Source organism: Macaca mulatta, chromosome 9 (assembly GCF_049350105.2).
Source record: "Macaca mulatta isolate MMU2019108-1 chromosome 9, T2T-MMU8v2.0, whole genome shotgun sequence".
Taxonomy (NCBI): Eukaryota; Metazoa; Chordata; class Mammalia; order Primates; family Cercopithecidae; genus Macaca; species Macaca mulatta.
This window is the reverse complement of record NC_133414.1, coordinates 76,080,243-76,098,477: the sequence shown is the minus strand read 5'-3', so window position 1 is coordinate 76,098,477 and position 18,235 is coordinate 76,080,243. Positions and strand designations below refer to the sequence as shown.

The following is an 18,235-nucleotide window of genomic DNA, read 5'->3' as shown; positions in this document are numbered from 1 at the left end:
GTATTTTCAGTAGAGATGGGGATTCGCCATGTTGGCCAGGCTGGTCTCAAACTCCTGACCTCAGGTGATCTGCCCGCCTTGGCATCCCAAAATGCTGAGATTACAGGAGTGTGCCACCATACCCGGCCCCATGTTGCTTTTAGATGCAGGACAATGCTTGTAACAAGGTACAATAAACATAATTTCTGCAAAACAAATAATCAAGAAAAGACATCATTACCTGAGAACAGAGAAGACTCTTGCCATCTTGCCAATTGCTCGAATTTTGTTTCTTATGATTTCTTTCCGGGCTGCAGCTGAACCTACTTTCAATGGAATAAATAGAGAGAAAGGCTCAAGTTTAGGGCATGCATGCTTACAATATGCTATTAGCCTGTTCCACACTCATCTAAACCAATACCAAGGCCCCTGCCACCAGCTTACATGGAGGAGACTAGATGAACTCATGCTAAAAAATGTCTTGCTCTCTCAATATTTAGCTCAGCATTGGTCTAATATTGGGGTCTGATAAATGTAGAAATAAAAAGTAATCCACAAACTTTAATATTTCACTAGACTGGCTAATCAGTAAAACAGCAATTGGGGCAAAAAAAAAAAAAAAAAAAGCAAACTTGAGCCCAACTTGTATTACAAACCAGAGGGCAAAAACTGATAATAATCTTAAAGTCTCTGTTTAATTTTCATGACAGCCTACAGCATGCAGACTAACAGACTAAGAATTTGTAACAGTCCTGTAGTCTTATTTAACTATCACAAAGTATTTGACATGCAGGCTGACAATATCCCATCAGACTATGACAGAGTAAGCTTCTTTGGTTTGAGTTGGTCTAAAATTAATGGCATGAAGGAGCTACTGTGCAGGTAATCCTGAACTAAGGGCCATACCAGCATTTCAACAATGCACATCTTAACCTAATGTACCGGGTATTCCTAAGGTCATGCAAATATATACAATCTTTTACATCTCTAGGTGAGTATGACATAAGCAATGAGAAAAACATGGCTAAAGGATCACTACTGCTTCATCTCTAAAGGGTTAGCTGTGCTATCTATGACTGATGTAGAAGAGAATAAACCAAAACAACTAAATCCTTGGCTGAAGAATGACTCAAAGGTTTTATCTTCCTTCCCTTGGCCTCCAGAAAGAACAACATCAATCTCAGTCCTGTTATTTCATGTACAGCAACTAGAATCACTCTGGACCCAAAAGTGTGGTTCCTTAGAGCTGTGCTTCATTCAACACAATGAAAACACACATGGAAGCACCATGGTTGAGGAGAAGGTTAAGGAAAGGCTAAAGACACTAGTTTAAAAGGGGCCTTAGGTATACAGAGGTCTGAACAACTGTAAGTCTTCTGGGAGAGAACATCTCATTTAAAATTCAAGCAGTCCACAATTACATATAATTAAAAACTAAGATAATGACTGGACCTGACTGCAAGAAAAGAGAAAAAGAAATCCAACTTCAAAGATAGAAACAAAAGACATATTTTAGGGGGAAAAAAATAGGCTCCATGACATGTTTATGATCTTCTAAAGGGTAAATATTACAAGCACTGAAGCTACAGCTTTTACAAGTCCAAAACTGTGTGGGTACCTGGGTACCATGGCACTCTAAACAGGTATTTTTAAAATACCAAAAAAAAAAAAAAAAAAAAAAACCCCAAAAACTAAAAATTCTAAGAATCATAGAATATTAGAATTTGGAGACATTGGAGATACTATAAAGTGCAATCTCCTCATTTTATAGACAAAGAAACTGAGGTTATTAACTGACTTGTTCAAGGATAGAAGGTAAGTCTGGTTCTCTTCTAATAAATTATTATAAACATTTTGTTTTAAAATTGACAGAATTTGTAAGTAGCTACACTGGGGATAAGCAGAAGGAGGTTGGGGAGGATAGCTGTAATAAGTACATTCATATTTTCAGTCTTAATTTCTGTATCTATAAAACCAAATGACATGTAAACTATACTGATATCAAATGAAAAAATCACAGGAATATAAAAACACTGTACAAATCAGGATTTTAAATCAGTCTACAAACACATCATGCATCATATTAAAGTAAATGTCCACAGTAACATTTCTTTGGGAAATAATACAGACAATCAAACAACCCTAATCATGCAGGGAAAAGTACAAAACATTACAAATAAGCAAAAGAATGAAATTTTAAAACAGGAATGAAAAGGAGGGAAAAATATTTCCATGCACAGAAAGACAGATATCTTGGAATATGACTTCTAAAAATACCAAATACTAACTCAGATAAAACTTAAATTAAATTTGCACAAGGCCCAAGAGGACTCTGCATAGACATTACTCAATGAATGTGCTAACTTACATAGACATGAGGATAACTTATGAAGTCATATTTCAAAACAATGTTACTCTGTCTGGTCTGTACCTTTTTTATTGCCATATATGAGCCGTTCTTCAGATGGAGAGTCCAGAAAAAAGGAAGTGAATGATGGAGAAAAGGTGGTTGAGACAAATAAAAAGATAGAGATTTAACTTGGCAGTGGTACTGAAGAATGAATGTACAAAGAAAGGGAGAAAAATGAAGGCCCTCATATTTGGAAACTTGAAAAATGTAGTACTGTAGAATCTGGTGAATAAAGAGGGATGCCACTAGGTAGAACTCTAAAGATTTCTTAAAAGATATGTGCACGGAAGAAATTATGGACAGAATGACTATCATATCTGATGAAAGCAGACATAATTAGGGACAGAAAAAAACATGTGAAAACACATAAGACTGATAAAAGACTGCTAACAACAATTGCACATTTATAGTCATACCCCTAAGGAAATGTGTCACCTGTGGAAGTATGTTAAGTAAAAGGTAATGACACAAATGAAATACAAACTCATGTGGTTCTTCAAGGACACCAACAACTGCAAAATGTGTAGTACAGTCAGAGAAATGTAGGTAACTTCATAAACTGCCTCAGTAGAAAACCTCACCCCCTCTCAACGAAGGAAAAGCTAAACCTCCCATACTCCCTAACAAGAGCACATGATTTCCTGAATCTGAATTGCAGAACTTTTGCATATACTTAGGAGCAACAGTATGTGCTTTCTGTCCCCAATCCAATCTGGGAATTTGGGGGACATCTTTTTGCAAAAATAGCAACAGATTGTTTCAAATCAAGTAATAGTTCTAAGAGTAGGCAGCTGGGGTGGTTTCATTTGAGCTTTCCCTATCTTCCATTCAAATGCTGAGATAAATTATTCCATTATAGGAAATGTACTTATTTTAGTGAAACTGCAACACATATGGATTATGTACTTCCCTTTACCAAACTGAAGACAAAAGATAAATATCTGGAAAAAATTGCATGCAACCTAAATATCACAGAAATCAATGTTCGAAAATTCTCTTTTATGATTAACACTTCTAAAAGAGATGCTATGTGCATTTATACATTTAGTGTTAATGCAAATTTTTGTCTTAAAAATGACCCCACACGTACATTAAACAATACAGAGCACCAAAGATTTACCACTTAACAATAGTCTTATGCCTTTACCTAATCTTAGCTTTTTTTTCTTGAGACCGAGTCTCGCTCTGTCAACCAGGCTGGAGTGCAAAGGCATGATTTCGGCTCACTGCAACCTCTGCCTCCTGAGTTTAAGCGATTCTCCTGCCTCAGACTTCCAAGTAGCTGGGACTATGGGCACTCACCACCACGCCCAGCTAATTTTTGTACTTTTTTAGTAAAGACAGGTTTTGCCATGTTGGCCAGGTTGGTCTCAAACTCCTGACCTAAAGTGATCCACCCACCTTGGCCTCCCAAAGTGCTAGGATTACAGGCGTGAGCCACCACGCCCAGCCATCTTAGCTTTAAATATACAAAAATTAGTTTTTCTTTCCTGACACTCAGAAATCTCCAATCCTGCTCTCTCTTTCCCCAAAGAAAAGCTAAACCCTTATTCTGACTCCACAGCCATCCCATCAAGTTTTCTTTCTAAAGCCAGATTTCTCCCCAGACCAATTCCATAGGATGGTTCCACCATTGTGTAAGAAAAGAAGAAGGAGAGAACAGAAGGCAAGCCATTATGGTGAAAGGATAGGAGAAAAGATGGACGGAGTAAGAGGGAAGAAATTAGGGAGTACAAATAAGGAAGGGAAATAAACCTAGTTCCAGCAGCTCTTTCCCTACCCCACTTTAAACCTTAGTATCTATCCGAATCCCCTCCTCTATCCTCCATTTCCTCAACATTCTTTATCTTCCAAACCATTCCCATTTCTCCATGCAAACTCCCAGACTCATATTCCTAAAACTTTCTTAGAGTCTCTACTCCTAATACTTGGTAGTGGAAGAGTGAAAAAAATGAGGAGTAATTGTACCTGCCCTGTTGGCAGTAAAGGGAGATCTATTTCTAATATTAAAAGCTGGAACTCAGTGTATTTTCCCATTGAAACATTGTCATAAATGGTGCTTAACAATTTTTAAAATTATTTAAGAGTGGGAAAGAATTTTCATCCTCTCTATTCCCTCAGTTTCTGAATAAGAAAACTTGAGAAATTAGGTGCCTTTTCTAAGATTACACAGCTAGTGAACGGTAGTGACAAGACACCTAAACCACTGATCCTTTTCATTAAACTACACTGCCTCTTTAATGATCAAATTCAATTCATCCCTGGAATGCAAGAATGATATAACAAGGGGATAAATTATCATACTAATAGGAAAAATGCTGATGATATATAAAATCTTCTCATTAGAATATAATAAAATTTTATATTTATTTCTGGTTCAATATCAAAACATGACTTGGTATCTTTATTCATATAAATCATAGGTACCTAAAACCAAGTACTATAATTAGACTAACAAGTAACCTTTTTTTCTTATTATTATAAGAAGAGGACTAAAGCATTATCTACCATCATTCCTATTTAACATACTATTGGCCGTACTGATAATAACTTTTAAAGCATAAAAGAAAGGTAAAAATACAGAATAGAAGTAATATAAATCCCCTATAAATAACATATTTTTAAAAGTAATAGAAAACAAATTAAAAATTATCATAGAAAATAATTCTGCTGACTCAAGTTTGTTAGATATAAGATAAACCCACAAATATATATTCTTTTATACAGATAGAAAAAAAGAGACACCAGTTGTAATAGTAATAAGAACATAAAATACAGATGTATTAATTTAACTTGACAATGACAAAATTTTTTCAAAGAAAAACTATATAATCTTAAATAGAGGAATTATGTATTAAATGAAGTAATTATAGTAAATAAAGTAATTATATAGAGCAAGAGTTCTTGGTCTTAGTTTGGAAAACTAAATACTATTTATTTTAAAAAAGAAAGAAAGAAAGAGAAAGAAAGAAAGAGAGAGAGAGAGAAAGAGAAAGAGAGAGAGAGAAAGAAAGGAAAGAAAGAAAGAAAGAAAGAAAGAAAGAAAGAAAGAAAGAAAGAAAGAAAGAAAGAAAAGAAAAGAAAAGAAAGAAAGAAAGAAAGGGAAATCCCAGCACTTTTTGAGAGGCTGAGGTGGGAGGACTGCTTGAGGCCAGGAGTTCAAGACCAGCCTTGGCAACATAGGGAAACCTCATCTCTTAAAAAAAAAAAAAAAAAAAAAAAAATTAAAAAAACTTCCCTAGATTCAGATATAGAATTAACATAATATCAATTAAAACTCTCACTAAATATTTCACAGAATTTGAAAAACAGAAAACTTTCTTTAAAAATTAGGCTATGTGCCAATAATTACTTCAATTATTAATTATCTCAATACCTACAACATTATGAAGTAGGTATTACTGTCACTTCTTTAAAGATGAGAGAAACTGAGACTCAGAAAGGTTAAGTAAGTTGCCTGATGCCACAGAGCCATTATAAGGAACTAGAATCTAAGCCCAGGTCTATTCTTACAACAAAAGTGACAGCAGAACAGGGAAACAAAATATATATTTGAAACTATTCAATGGCTGGGCATGGTGGCTCACACCTGTAATCCCAACACTTTGGGAAGCCAAGGCAGGTGGATTGAGGTGGGCGGATCATCTGAGGTCAGGAGTTCGAGACCAGTTTGGCCAAGATGGTGAAACCCCGTCTCTACTAAAAATACAAAAATTAGCTGGGCGTGGTTGTGGGCATCTGTAATCCCAGCTACTTGGGAAGCTGAGGCAGGAGAATCACTTGAACCAGGGAGATGGAGGTTGCAGTGAGCCAAGATTGCACTACTGCACTCTAGCCTGGGTGACAGAGCAAGACTCTGTCTCAAAAAAAAAAAAAAAAAAAGGAAAGAATTAAAATAAGGAAAAGTATTATTCACTAAAGTTTACTATCCAAACTAAAAAATAACTGATATAAATATACTATGTCAGTTATTAACAAATGTGTAAGAATAAAAGCGCATCTCTGCCTACCACCAACAGATGGCAATGGTAGCACTTGTACACAGTTACTTTGTACTTTCAACAAATGGGCTTTCAAGTGTTTAAGAATCAAACCTGTTTGTAAGTAGAGAAATTTCTAAATAGGTTTCATTCAGATTTTACTCAAAAAGTGATCAAATGAAATGGATAGTTTACACAGTTGGAAAAACAGTAATTTTCTTCTTAGCATCATTAGAAATCAAAGAAATGTAAACTTAAGCAACTATAATTTACTACTATATAGCCATGAAGAAAATAAGTAAAGACCAAAATCCAATGAGGTAGTCCTGTGGAGAAATATGTCTATGGATTCCTTGCTGGAGGCACTTCATAGTGGTCCAATCCTTCTGCAAAGCAATGTGGTAGTTCACAGCTAAAACAATGAAGCTAAAAGAGTTACAGAGTTAATTCTGTAACTCTATAATTCTCTTCAATAAATTTATTCCAAGAAGGAAAATAAAAGCTATAATACAAATATGTTTATTTTACTGCTATTCATAAGGATAATTTGGAACCCAGTTGCCAAACAATGTGAGATTAACTATGAAAATTAAATTATCCTGTGTGTGTATTTTTTTTTAATAGAGACAAGGAAATCTTTCCATATTGCCCAGGCTGGTCTCCAACTCCTGGGCTCAAGGGATCCTCCTGCCTTGGCCTCCCAAAGTGGTGGGATTACAGGCGTGAGCCACCACATCTGGCCAAACATTATAGTTTATCAATGGACTTAGAAATATGTAGCTATTAAATCTTACCAATATATAGACCATGTTCAAAATATGGAAACACTGAAATATTGATTACAACTATAAAAAGTATACTAAAACAAAGATGTGAGGGGAATATGGAAGGGAATCATTTTCGGTTTATAAATTGTTTACCTTTTTATGTACTTGGGTTTTAATTAAATATTTAAATAAAGTTTTAAATAAAAATTTCAAAACAAAATAAAATGAATTTTTTTTCTATAGTACTACTTTTTACTATAAACATGCATTAGGTACATAGGCTTGTTGGCTTACATAACAACCATGTATATAACTTTGTTTCTGTGGAAAAAATGCTTTCAGAATCTCAAACTAAATTAGCAAGTGGTCTTTTAGAACACAGCCACACTAATTTAGAAACAGTCTATTTTAGTGTCTAAAAGGAAGGAAAAGCAAAATTGGGAGTTCAGGTATGCTTTTGATACATTAAGAATATTGTTCTAATAAAACAAATAGTATTTTTATCCTCTTTTCTCTAACCAGTGTCCATATTCATCAAGAACTACATCCTTTTAATACTTCAGTTTTCCTTTCCTTATGTTCTTTCTTCCAAATTTCTTTTTTCCCAAAGTTCATCTTCTTTCCAATATTACCATAAAAAAAGAAATCACTAAAATTATTTTCAAATCTTAATATCCAAAAAAAGTAGCTTGTTACTTATCAAATAGCATATGCTGAAAGCAATGACTATTATTTGCAAAATAGTGTGTATTGAGGCTAGGCAGTAAAGAAATATCATTTCACAATAAAAAAATAGTAAGATGAATAATCATACCATCAAACTGGTCTTCACCTTCAGTCATTAGTTCATCATCAGAGCAAATACTCAGAACATTTACCAACATTTCTGTCACTATTTGGAAAAAAAAGTTACATGTTAGCTGACCATATATAACTGTCTTTACATATACATAGCAACTATTTCTACAAATGGTCAAATAATGTTTAGCCCAAGAAAGCAAACACATTCTTACAGCAAGAACGATGGAAATAAAAAATGCAAAGGCTTTCAAAAGGAAAGAAATTCAGTGGATAACAACTCTGAAAGAGATTCCTTATGGAACAAATTTTCAGGCCTCTCAAAAAAAAAAAAAATTGGCCGGGCGCGGTGGCTCACGCCTGTAATCCCAGCGCTTTGGGAGGCCGAGGCGGGCGGATCACGAGGTCAGGAGATCGAGACCATCCTGGCTAACACGGTGAAACCCCGTCTCTACTAAAAAATACAAAAACATTAGCCAGGCGTGGCGGCGGGCGCCTGTAGTCCCAGCTACTCGTTAGGCTGAGGCAGGAGAATGGCGTGAACCCGGGAGGTGGAGCTTGCAGTGAGCCGAGATCGCGCCACTGCACTCCAGCCTGGACGACAGAGCGAGACTCCGTCTCAAAAAAAAAAAAAAAAAAAAAAAAAATTAAGCCCCACAGAGATAAGAACAGAGATGAATAACAACTGAATGTATACATTTCAAATCTTCATTCATGGATATAGCATAATAAGAAAAAAAATCATGGCAGAGTTTTACTGGTTCCAAAAAGTCTCAGGATTTAATTGTTTTTTTTTTTTTTTTGGAGACAGTCTTGCTCTGTTGCCCAGGCTGGAGTGCAGTGGTGTGATCTTGGTTTACTGCAACCTCTGCCTCACAGGTTCAAGCGATTCTCCTGCCTCAGCCCCCCAAGGAGCTGGGATTACAGGCATGCACCACCACGCCCAGCTAATTTTTATAATTTTTTTTTTTTTTTTTTTAATGAGAGATGGGGTTTTACCATGTTGGTCAGGCTGGTCTTGAACTCCTAACCTTATGATCCGCCAGCCTCGACCTCCCAAAGTGCTGGGATTACAGGCGTCAGCCACTGGGCCAGGCCTTATCTTTTAAAAACTGGCTCGGCAACTCCCTTGAAATTTATTTCTAAAGATTACTAATGACTAACAATCTGAACCCTTGGCAGTTTCATAGGCTTAATCCTCTTTCACTATTCTATATGTTTTTTTCCTTCTCTTCTCCCTTGGTTCCCAAGATTCTACTCTTCTGGTTTTCTCATGATTGGATCATTTTTCCGCAAAACTTTGGATATCCTCAAGATTCTCTCTGCAGTATTAATCTTCCTATATGTTCAATCACTTGGAATTTCTATTATCATATTTACAGTTTGAATTATGACCTCGTTGAAGATGCTTCCAAAGTCTGTATCTCCAGTGTTAACCTCTCCTTCAGGCTCCAGATTTCCTTGCTGGTTTTATTGTCAACTGTCTTAAACCATTTGTATACTGTATGTTTCCCCTACTAGAATGAAAACTTCATGAGTGTAGGATGTTGTTTAATTCACTATTATAACTTCAGAGCCTGGCACTGTGCCCTGTCACATGACAGGTACTCAATTAATAACAAATAAGTACACAAAATAAGAAAAATAAAAGCAAATTTCAATTAATAAAGAAAAATGTCTATTGAATATTAGCAGTTAGATGGCCTGAAGGCACCTAGAAATGAACATATCCAAAACAAAATTCAATACTTCTACAAACCAATTTTTCCTGCTATAAATATACTAAAAGCACCCCACATGTCAAGTATGACACTAAAGCTCTAGGATTCAGGTATGAAAGGCACAGTCTCTACCTTCAAAAAGCTTACTAACTACCGAAGGAGATATTAAATATCAACCGCAAAAGACTGATGAAAAACATGCTATAAGTATTCAAAGATACACAAAAGACCTGCTAGGGAAGGCAAGGCTTTTGATAGATGACATTTGAGAGGAATCATAAACTAGGAGTTTGCCAAGTGGAGAGGGCAGAAAAGGCATTCTAAACAGAAGTTAGAAAAATGATGTAGTAGTCATTTATCACAACAGAATAGAATTGAGAGTCCAGAAAGAAAACCTGATATTTAAGGTCAATTGATTTTTGACAAGGGTGCCAAAACAATTCAGTGGCTAAAGAACAGTCATTTCAACAATGGTCAACTACAAAAGAATAAAGCTGCAAATGGTCACATGCGAAAGAATAAACTGCACTCCCTCTACTGCACACCACATGCAAAAATTAACTCAAAATGGATCAAACACCTAATGTAAGAACTAAAACTCTTAAAAAAAAACAGGGGTAAATCTTTATGAGCTCGGATTAGGCAATGATTTCTTAGGTATAACAACAAAAACACAAGCAACAAAGGAAAAAATAGATAAATATGACTTTGCCAAAATTAAAAAATTTTTGAAAGAAGCCAGTCACAAAAGACCATATACCATATAACCTTATTTACATAAAATGTCTAGCAAAGGCAAATCTACAAAGACAGATTAGTCTTTCTGATGGTTACACAACTCTGAAATATACTAAAACCAACTGAATTGTATACTTTAAATAGATGAATTGCATAGTATATAAATTATATTTCAATAAAGCTGTTATGCTGTATACCTTAAATATACACAATAAAATGTATTTTTTAAAAAAAATTGAAAAGTTTTGTGCTTCAAAGGACAAAAGGCACAGAAACATGTGCCTGTAATCCCAGCTACCTGGGAGAATGAAGGAGGAGGATCACTTGAGCCTAGGAATTTGAGACCAGCCTAGGCAACACAAAGATCCCATCTCTAAAAAAAGAAAAAAAAAAAGCTAGTCATGGTGGGACATGCCTGTAGTCTACCTACTTGGAAGGACGTGTGGTAAGATTGCCCGAGTCCAGGAGTTTGAGATTGTTGCAGTGAGTTACGACTGCACTCCAACATTCTAGCTGAGGTGACAGAGTAAAAGCCTAAAGGACATTATTAAGAAAGTGAAAGTCAGCCAGGCGGGGGGCTCATGCCTGTAATCCCAGCACTTTAGGAGGCTGAGCAGGCGGATCACTTGTTTGAGATCAGCCTTACCAACATGGTGAAACCCCGTCTCTACTAAAAATACAAAAATTAGCCGGGCTTGGTGGCACAAGCCTGTAATCCCAGCTACTTGGGAGGGTGAAGCAGGAGAATCGCTTGAACCTGGGAGTTGCAGTGAGCCAAGATGGTACCATGCACTCCAGTCTGGGAGACAGAGTGAGACCCTGTCTCAAAAAAAAGAAAGAAAGAAAGTGAAGGTGGGAGAAAATTATTTGTAAATCATATATGATAAGGGACTTGCATATGGAATATATAAAAAATGGCCGGGCGCAGTGGCTCACGCCTGTAATCCCAGCACTTTGGGAGGCCAAGGCGGGCAGATCACGAGGTCAGGAGATTGAGACCATCCTGGCAAACACGGTGAAACCCTGTCTCTACTAAAAACACAAAAAAATTAGCCGGGCGTGGTGGCGGGCCGCCTGTAGTCCCAGCTTCTCGGGAGGCTGAGGCAGGAGAATGGCGTGAACCCAGGAGGCGGTGGAGCTTGCAGTGAGCAGGGATCGCGCCACTGCACTCCAGCCTGGGCAACAGAGCGAGACTCTGTCTCAAAAAAAAAAAAAAAAAAAAAATATATATATATATATATATATATAAAAAAAACACAACTCAACAACAATTATCTTGTGTGAAACAACTGAGATACTGAAAAATACTGCATCTTCTCCTAAGTGGAAGCTAAATAATATATATACATGGAGGTAGAGTGTGGAAGGATAGACAATGGAGACTTGGAAGGGTGGAGAGGTGGGAGAGGTATGGAAGATGAAATTACTTCATAAGTACAATGTATGCTAGTCTGGTGATAGATACACTAAAAGCCTTGACTTCACCACTATGCAATATATCCATGTAACAAAATTACACTTATACTTCATAAATTTATATAGACAACAAAAATATGTTTTATTTTTTAGAGACGGAGTCTCACTCTGTTGAGTGGTGTGAGCTTGGCTCACTGCAACCTCTGTCTCCCAGGTTCAAGCAATTCTCCTGCCTCAGCCTCCTGAGTAGCTGGGATTACAAGCGTGCATCACCACACCCAGTTAATTTTTGTATTTTTAGTAGAGACAGGGTTTCACCATGTTGGTCAGGCTGGTCTTGAACTCCTAACCTCATGATCCGCCTGCTTTGGCCTCCCAAAGTGCTGGGATTACAGGCGTGAGCCACCGCGCCCGGCAAAAGAATTTCTTTAATAAAGAAAACTTTAAGACAAATATTCCAATTATAAAATAAGCAAAGGATTTGAAAATATATTCATCCTCAGCTGGGTGTGGTGGCTCATGCTTGTCACCCTAGCACCCTGGGAGGCCAAGGTGGGTAGACTGCTTGGGCAACATGGCAAAACCTCATCTCTATATTAAAATTTATATATATTTTATATATTAAAATGTATTTTACATATTTAAAATATTTTTATATATTAAAATGTATATTTATTTTAAAAATATGTATTTTTTTCACACTGCTGATGAAACTGTAAAATGGTACAGCTAAGGCCGGACACAGTGGCTCACGCCTGTAATCCCAGCACTTTGGGAGGCTCAAGTGGGACAATCACCTGAGGTCAGGAGTTCGAGACCAGCCTGACCAACATGGAGAAACCCGTCTCTACTAAAAAATACAAAATTAGCTGGCCGTGGTGGTGCATGCCTATAATCCCAGCTACTCAGGAGGCTGAGGCAGGAGAATCGCTTGAACCCGGGAGGCAGAGGTTGCGGTGAGCCCAGATGGCGCCATTGCACTCCAGCATGGGCGACAAGAGCAAAACTCCGTCTCAAAAACAACAACAACAACAACAACAACAACAAAATGGTATAGCTGTTTTGGGAAGATCCTTAAAAGGTTTATCATAGAGTTACAATATGATCCAGCAATTTCACTCCCAGATCTATACTCAAGAAAATGAAAACATAGGCCAGGAACAGTGGCTCACACCTGTAATCCCAGCACTTTGGGAGGCCAAGGCGGGTGCACCACAAGGTCAGATCGAGATCATCCTGGCTAACTCGGTAAAACACCATCTCGACTAAAAATACAAAAATTAGCCAGGTGTGGTGGCGGGCGCCTGTATTCCAGCTACTCGGGAGGCTGAGGCAGGAGAATGGCGTGAACCTGGGAGACGGAGGTTGCAGTGAGCGGAGATTGCGCCACTGCACTTCAGCCTGGGCGACAGAGTGAGACTCTGTCTCGAAAAAAAAAAAAAAAGAAAAAAGAAAATGAAAACAAAACTTGCACATGCATATTCTTTGCAGCATTATTAATAAGAGTCCAAAAGTGGAAATAAATGTCTATCAGCTGATGAATAAAGCGAACGAAATGTGCTATATCCATACAATAGAATACTATTCCATCATAAAAAGGAATGTTATACTGATTCATGCTACACCACAGATAAACCTTGAAAATATGGAAAGAAGTCAGTCACAAAAGAGTACACACTGTGTGATTCCATTTATATGAACTGTCCAGAATAGGTGAATCTATGGGGACAGCAGATTGGTGGTTACCTAGGGTTAGCAAGGGGGGTTAGGGGAAAATGAACAGTGACTGCTAATGGGCACAGGGTTTCTCTGGAGGGGATGATGCAAATGTTCCAAAATTGTGGTAATGGTTACACAATTCTAGTATATATAAAACATGGAATTATATAATTCAAATAGGTCAACTGTATGGTATGTGAATTACAGGTCAATAAAGCTGTTATAAAAAATAAAGAAAAGTATGAGGGTATAAAACTTAAAGAGCATAGCACGTTCAGAAAACTGGCTTTGCTGTGTTATGGCTATAACGCAGATAATGTGAAAGAGAAAGGCAGGAAATGAGGCTGAAGAGAAAAGTAGGGAAGGTCCGAGGATTTTGTGTGACAGGTTAAGGTTTTTCTTGAAAGCTACATGGAGCCATTTAACATATACTAAATAGTAGCTTTAAAGTGTATATTTTCATCCAGAAACTTGGCTTCTGAAAGAAAGGCAAGAAAGTAATAGCGCAAAAAAAAAAAAAAAAAAAAAAGTCATAGCACAGTAGTTAGAAAAAGACATCAGATGAGAGAAATGTTATTTGTTTTTTATTTAAAGATCAGATAGATTTGAATAATTTATAATAGAACTAGTACTGAGAATGTGAAGATATGGTAGATATAAATGATAAAGCAAGTTTCCTAAAAAGCAGAAGGGTAATAGAATCTAGAGACAAGTTAGACTGGCTTGAATGGAAGGGTCACTTCTTCAACAAGGGAAGAATTCAAGATGAGGGTACTGTATAAATAAGTAGAGAAAACTCCCACTAGTAATGTGTTTTCGCTAGTGAGGGAAATGGATAGAAGAAAATGTTTAAGAAAAAAATATAAAAGGAGCCAAGTGCTTATAAGCCCAGCCAAGACAATGGGAAAAAGGAAGCAGCCCATCCCATCATAGGCCCAGAGGCCTAAGAGGAAAGAATAGTTTTGGGGGTGGGGCAGGAGCCCACTGACCAGAACAGCCTCAGGACAACTGCTCCCCACAGCCAGGGACTGCTCCAGCTCCAGCCACCACCTGGTGTTAAACCTCTAGGCAAGTGCAAGAGTGAATGAAGCTTGGTGGTTTCCACTTAGATTTCAGGTTTATGAGAAAGCCTAGGTGCCCAGGCAGAGCAGGGGCAGAGCCCTCACAAAGAGACACTACTAGGGCAGTGCCAAGGGAAAATGTAGGGCTGGATGCCCCACACAAACTCCCCACTGAGGCACTGCCTAGTGGAGCTGCTGCCCTCCAGAATGGTAGAGCCACCGGCAGCTTGCAACCTCAGTGTGGAAAAACCACAGGGACACAACTGCCCACTCAGCGAAGCAGTGTGCCCAGGATGTAGGACATGGAGTCAATGATTATTCTGGAGCTTTAAGATTTAATGACTGGCGCGAGTGGCTCACACCTTAATCCCAGCACTTTCAGAGGTCGAGGTGCATGGATCACTTGAGCTCAGGTGTACGAGACCAACCTGGCCAACATGGTGAAACCCTGTCTCTACTAAAAATACAAAAATTAGCCAGGCATGGTGGGACATGCCTGTAGTCCCAGCTACTTGGGGAGCTGAGGCAGGGTAATCACTTTAACCCAGGAGGCAGAGGGTACAGTGAGTGAAGATCGCACCACTGCACTCCAGCCTGGGCGCGACAGAGCAAGATTCTGTCTCAAAAAGAAAAAAAAAAAAATTAATGACTGCCTGCTGGGTTTCAGACTTGCATAGGGCCTGAACGAACCCCTTTTCTTTTAGCTGATTCCTCCCTTTTGTAACAGGAATGTTTATTTTATCCAATGCCTGTATCCTCATTATATCTTGGAAATAAATAATTTGTCTTTGATTTTACAGGTTCATAGGTAGAAGGAATTTCGCTTGAGTCTCAGATGAGACTTTGGAGTTCACACTTTTCAGTTAAATGCTAGAATGAGTTAAGACTTTGGGGAACCATTGGCAGGGGATGATTGTATTTTGATATATCAGAAGGATATGATATTATAGAGACCAGGGGCAGAATGATATAGTTTGGATGTTGTAAATTTCATGCTGAATTGTAATCCCGTGTTGAAGGTAGAGCCTGGTGAAAGGTGACTGTATCATGGGGGTGGATTTCTCATGAATAGTTTAGCACCATCCCTTTGGTACTGTCCTCACCATAGTGAGTAAACTCTTGTGAGATCTGGCTGTTTTTAAGTATCTGGCATCTTCCCCCTTGCTTTCTTGCTCCTGCTCTCACCACGTGAAGTGCCTGCTCCCACTTTACCTTCCACCATGAGAAGTTCCCTGAGGCCTCCCCAAAAGCCAAGGAGATGCCAGTGCTATGCTTGTACAGCCTGCAGAACCATGAGCCAATTAAACTCCTTTTTTTTTTTTTTTTTTGAGATAAAGTCCCATTCTGTCACCCAGGCTGGAGTGCAGTGGAGTGGAGTGATCAGCAAACTGCAGCCTTGAACTCCTAGGCGCAAGTGATCCTTTCACCTCAGCCTCCCAAAGTGCTGGGATTACAGGCATGTGCCACTGCACCTGGCCCTCTTTTCTTTATAAAATTTTTTAAAAAATGAAAATTTAGACTCTATCCTAAGCAAAATGGGAGAAAAAAACAGACTAAGGATATAAACGGTATTAGGGTTCTACTGAGAGCTCAGCTAATGTTAAAAATCAAGGGGTGGTGCCAATTCATAAGTCCGTAAAAATCTCCAGCAGCACTCTATACTGTGGCTATAGGAATGGAGAAAATAGATGGCTGGATTTGACTAGACCTAAGATGTATAGGACAAATGAAGCAGAAAAACAGAAGAGAAAGGAGTTTGAGGGTATGTTAAGAAGGGAGAGGTAAAAAGTGATTTGACTAGTAAGAAAATGACTTGGGCTGGGTACAGTGGCTCACACCGGCAATCCCAGCACTTTGGGAGGTTAAGGAGGGCAGATCACTTGAGGTCAGGGGTTCAAGACCAGCCTGCCCAACATGGCGAAACCCTGTCTCTGCGACAAACACAAAAATTAGCTGGGTGTGGTGGCACGCACTTGTAATCCCAGACTTGGAAGGCTGAAGCATGAGAACTGCTTGAACCTGGGAAATGGAGATTGCAATGAGCTGAGATCATACCACTGCACTCCAGCCTGGGCGAAAGAGCAAGACTCTGTCTCAAGAAAAAAGAAAAAAAAGAAAGAAAGAAAATGACATACTGAAAAGCCTAGAGATTCCAATGAACATGAAGAACAGCAATAACCTGAGTAAAGGGTTGTTGTAACAGAGTTTTCTCATCGGAGTGTGTTAATGGTACTATCTTCACCAGACTCAAAATATCCAAGTCATCTTCAACCATTCCCTAGCCTTAAATATGTAACCTTGTTAAGTCTCACTGATTCTACTTCCACCATTCTTTCGGTTCTCCCCACTCTCCGTTCCTAATGCTACCAGGCCTTCATTATGTCTCTACCTGACTTCTGGTGTAACAGGTCTCCCAACCTCAAGTCTTCCTTCCAGTCCACTTCACCACAGTAATTTTTCTAAATGACTACAGTCAAATTCCATCTCAGTGGCTTGCCCACCATTTATCAAAGTTCCAACTTCTCTGTGTGGTGATCAGTATCATCATGATCTAGCCCTAACCTTTAATTCCTTTTCCACTACTGTCCTTCATACATCCTACTCACTCATCAAATTAAACCCTCAAAGAGACCTATGATTTCTTGCTTTCAGACTCAGGCTCGGGAAGTTCTCTTATCTAGAATTCTGTTGCTCATAACAAACCAGCACCATTCCACCATTCTTCAAGCCTCTGTTCAAAAGCTACTTTAATCCCTCTGACAGAAATAACAACCTTTCTCTTTTTTTTTTTTTTTTTTTTGAGACAGAGTCTTGCTCTGTTGCCCAGGTTGGAGTGCAGTGATATGATCTCGGCTCACTGCAACCTCCACCTCCCAGGTTCAGGCCATTCTCCTGCCTCAGCCTCCCAAGTAGCTGGGACTACAGGCACCTGCCACCACGCCCAGCTAATTTTTTGTATTTTTAGTCGAGACGGGGTTTCACTGTGTTAACCAGGATGGTCTCCATCTCCTGACCTCATGATGCACCTGCCTCGGCCTCTCAAAGTGCTGGGATTACAGGTGTGAGCCACCGCGCCCGGCCTCTCCTCTTTTTTTGAGACAGAGTCTCCATCTGTTGCCCAGTCTGGAGTGCAGTGGCACAATATTGGCTCACTGCAACCTCCGCCTCCCAGGTTCAAGCAATTCTCTGCCTCAGCCTCCCAAGTAGCTGGGATGACAGCCGCCCGCCATCACACCCAGCTAATTTTTGCATTTTTAGTAGAGACAGGGTTTCACCATCTTGGCCAGGCTGGTCTTGAACTCCTAACCTCGTGATCCACCCACCTCAGCCTCCCAAAGTGCTGGGATTACAGGCATGAGCCACCGTGCCCCGCCCCCGAGTCACCACACCCAGCCCATCTCAATTCCTATAAAACTAGGCTTGTCTTGGAGCACTTACCATATTACATCTTATTATCATTATTTATATATCACAGATCCCATATTAACCTGCAAAGACCCATCTTACTTGTATCTGTATTTCCTTGGTACCTTGAATAAAACACTTAAAAAAAATCTAGTAAATAAACAAATCTTCCATGTATGACCTTCTATGGAAGATCATATAACATTAGATCCTCTAGAACAGAGGTTCTAAAGGAGGGTCA

General features: G+C 38.7%; 1 protein-coding gene across 22 annotated transcripts in view; it reads right to left on the bottom strand.

Moving 5' to 3' along the window:
* Positions 1–18,235, bottom strand: part of PPP3CB (protein phosphatase 3 catalytic subunit beta) — a 60,641-nt gene that overhangs the window by 9,347 nt on the left and 33,059 nt on the right. For 6 of the 22 annotated variants that reach the window (XM_077946604.1, XM_077946610.1, XM_028826477.1 and 3 more), the window contains exons 10-11: positions 7,951–8,028; positions 221–305 (exon numbers count right to left, since the gene is read on the bottom strand). In XM_077946604.1, coding sequence (XP_077802730.1) covers positions 221–305; positions 7,951–8,028 — 163 coding nt within the window. Of the gene's footprint in view, positions 1–220; positions 306–2,410; positions 2,438–7,950; positions 8,029–18,235 lie in introns of all 22 variants that reach the window. The other 16 variants (XM_077946606.1, XM_077946612.1, XM_028826478.1 and 13 more) reach the window with 3 other exon arrangements.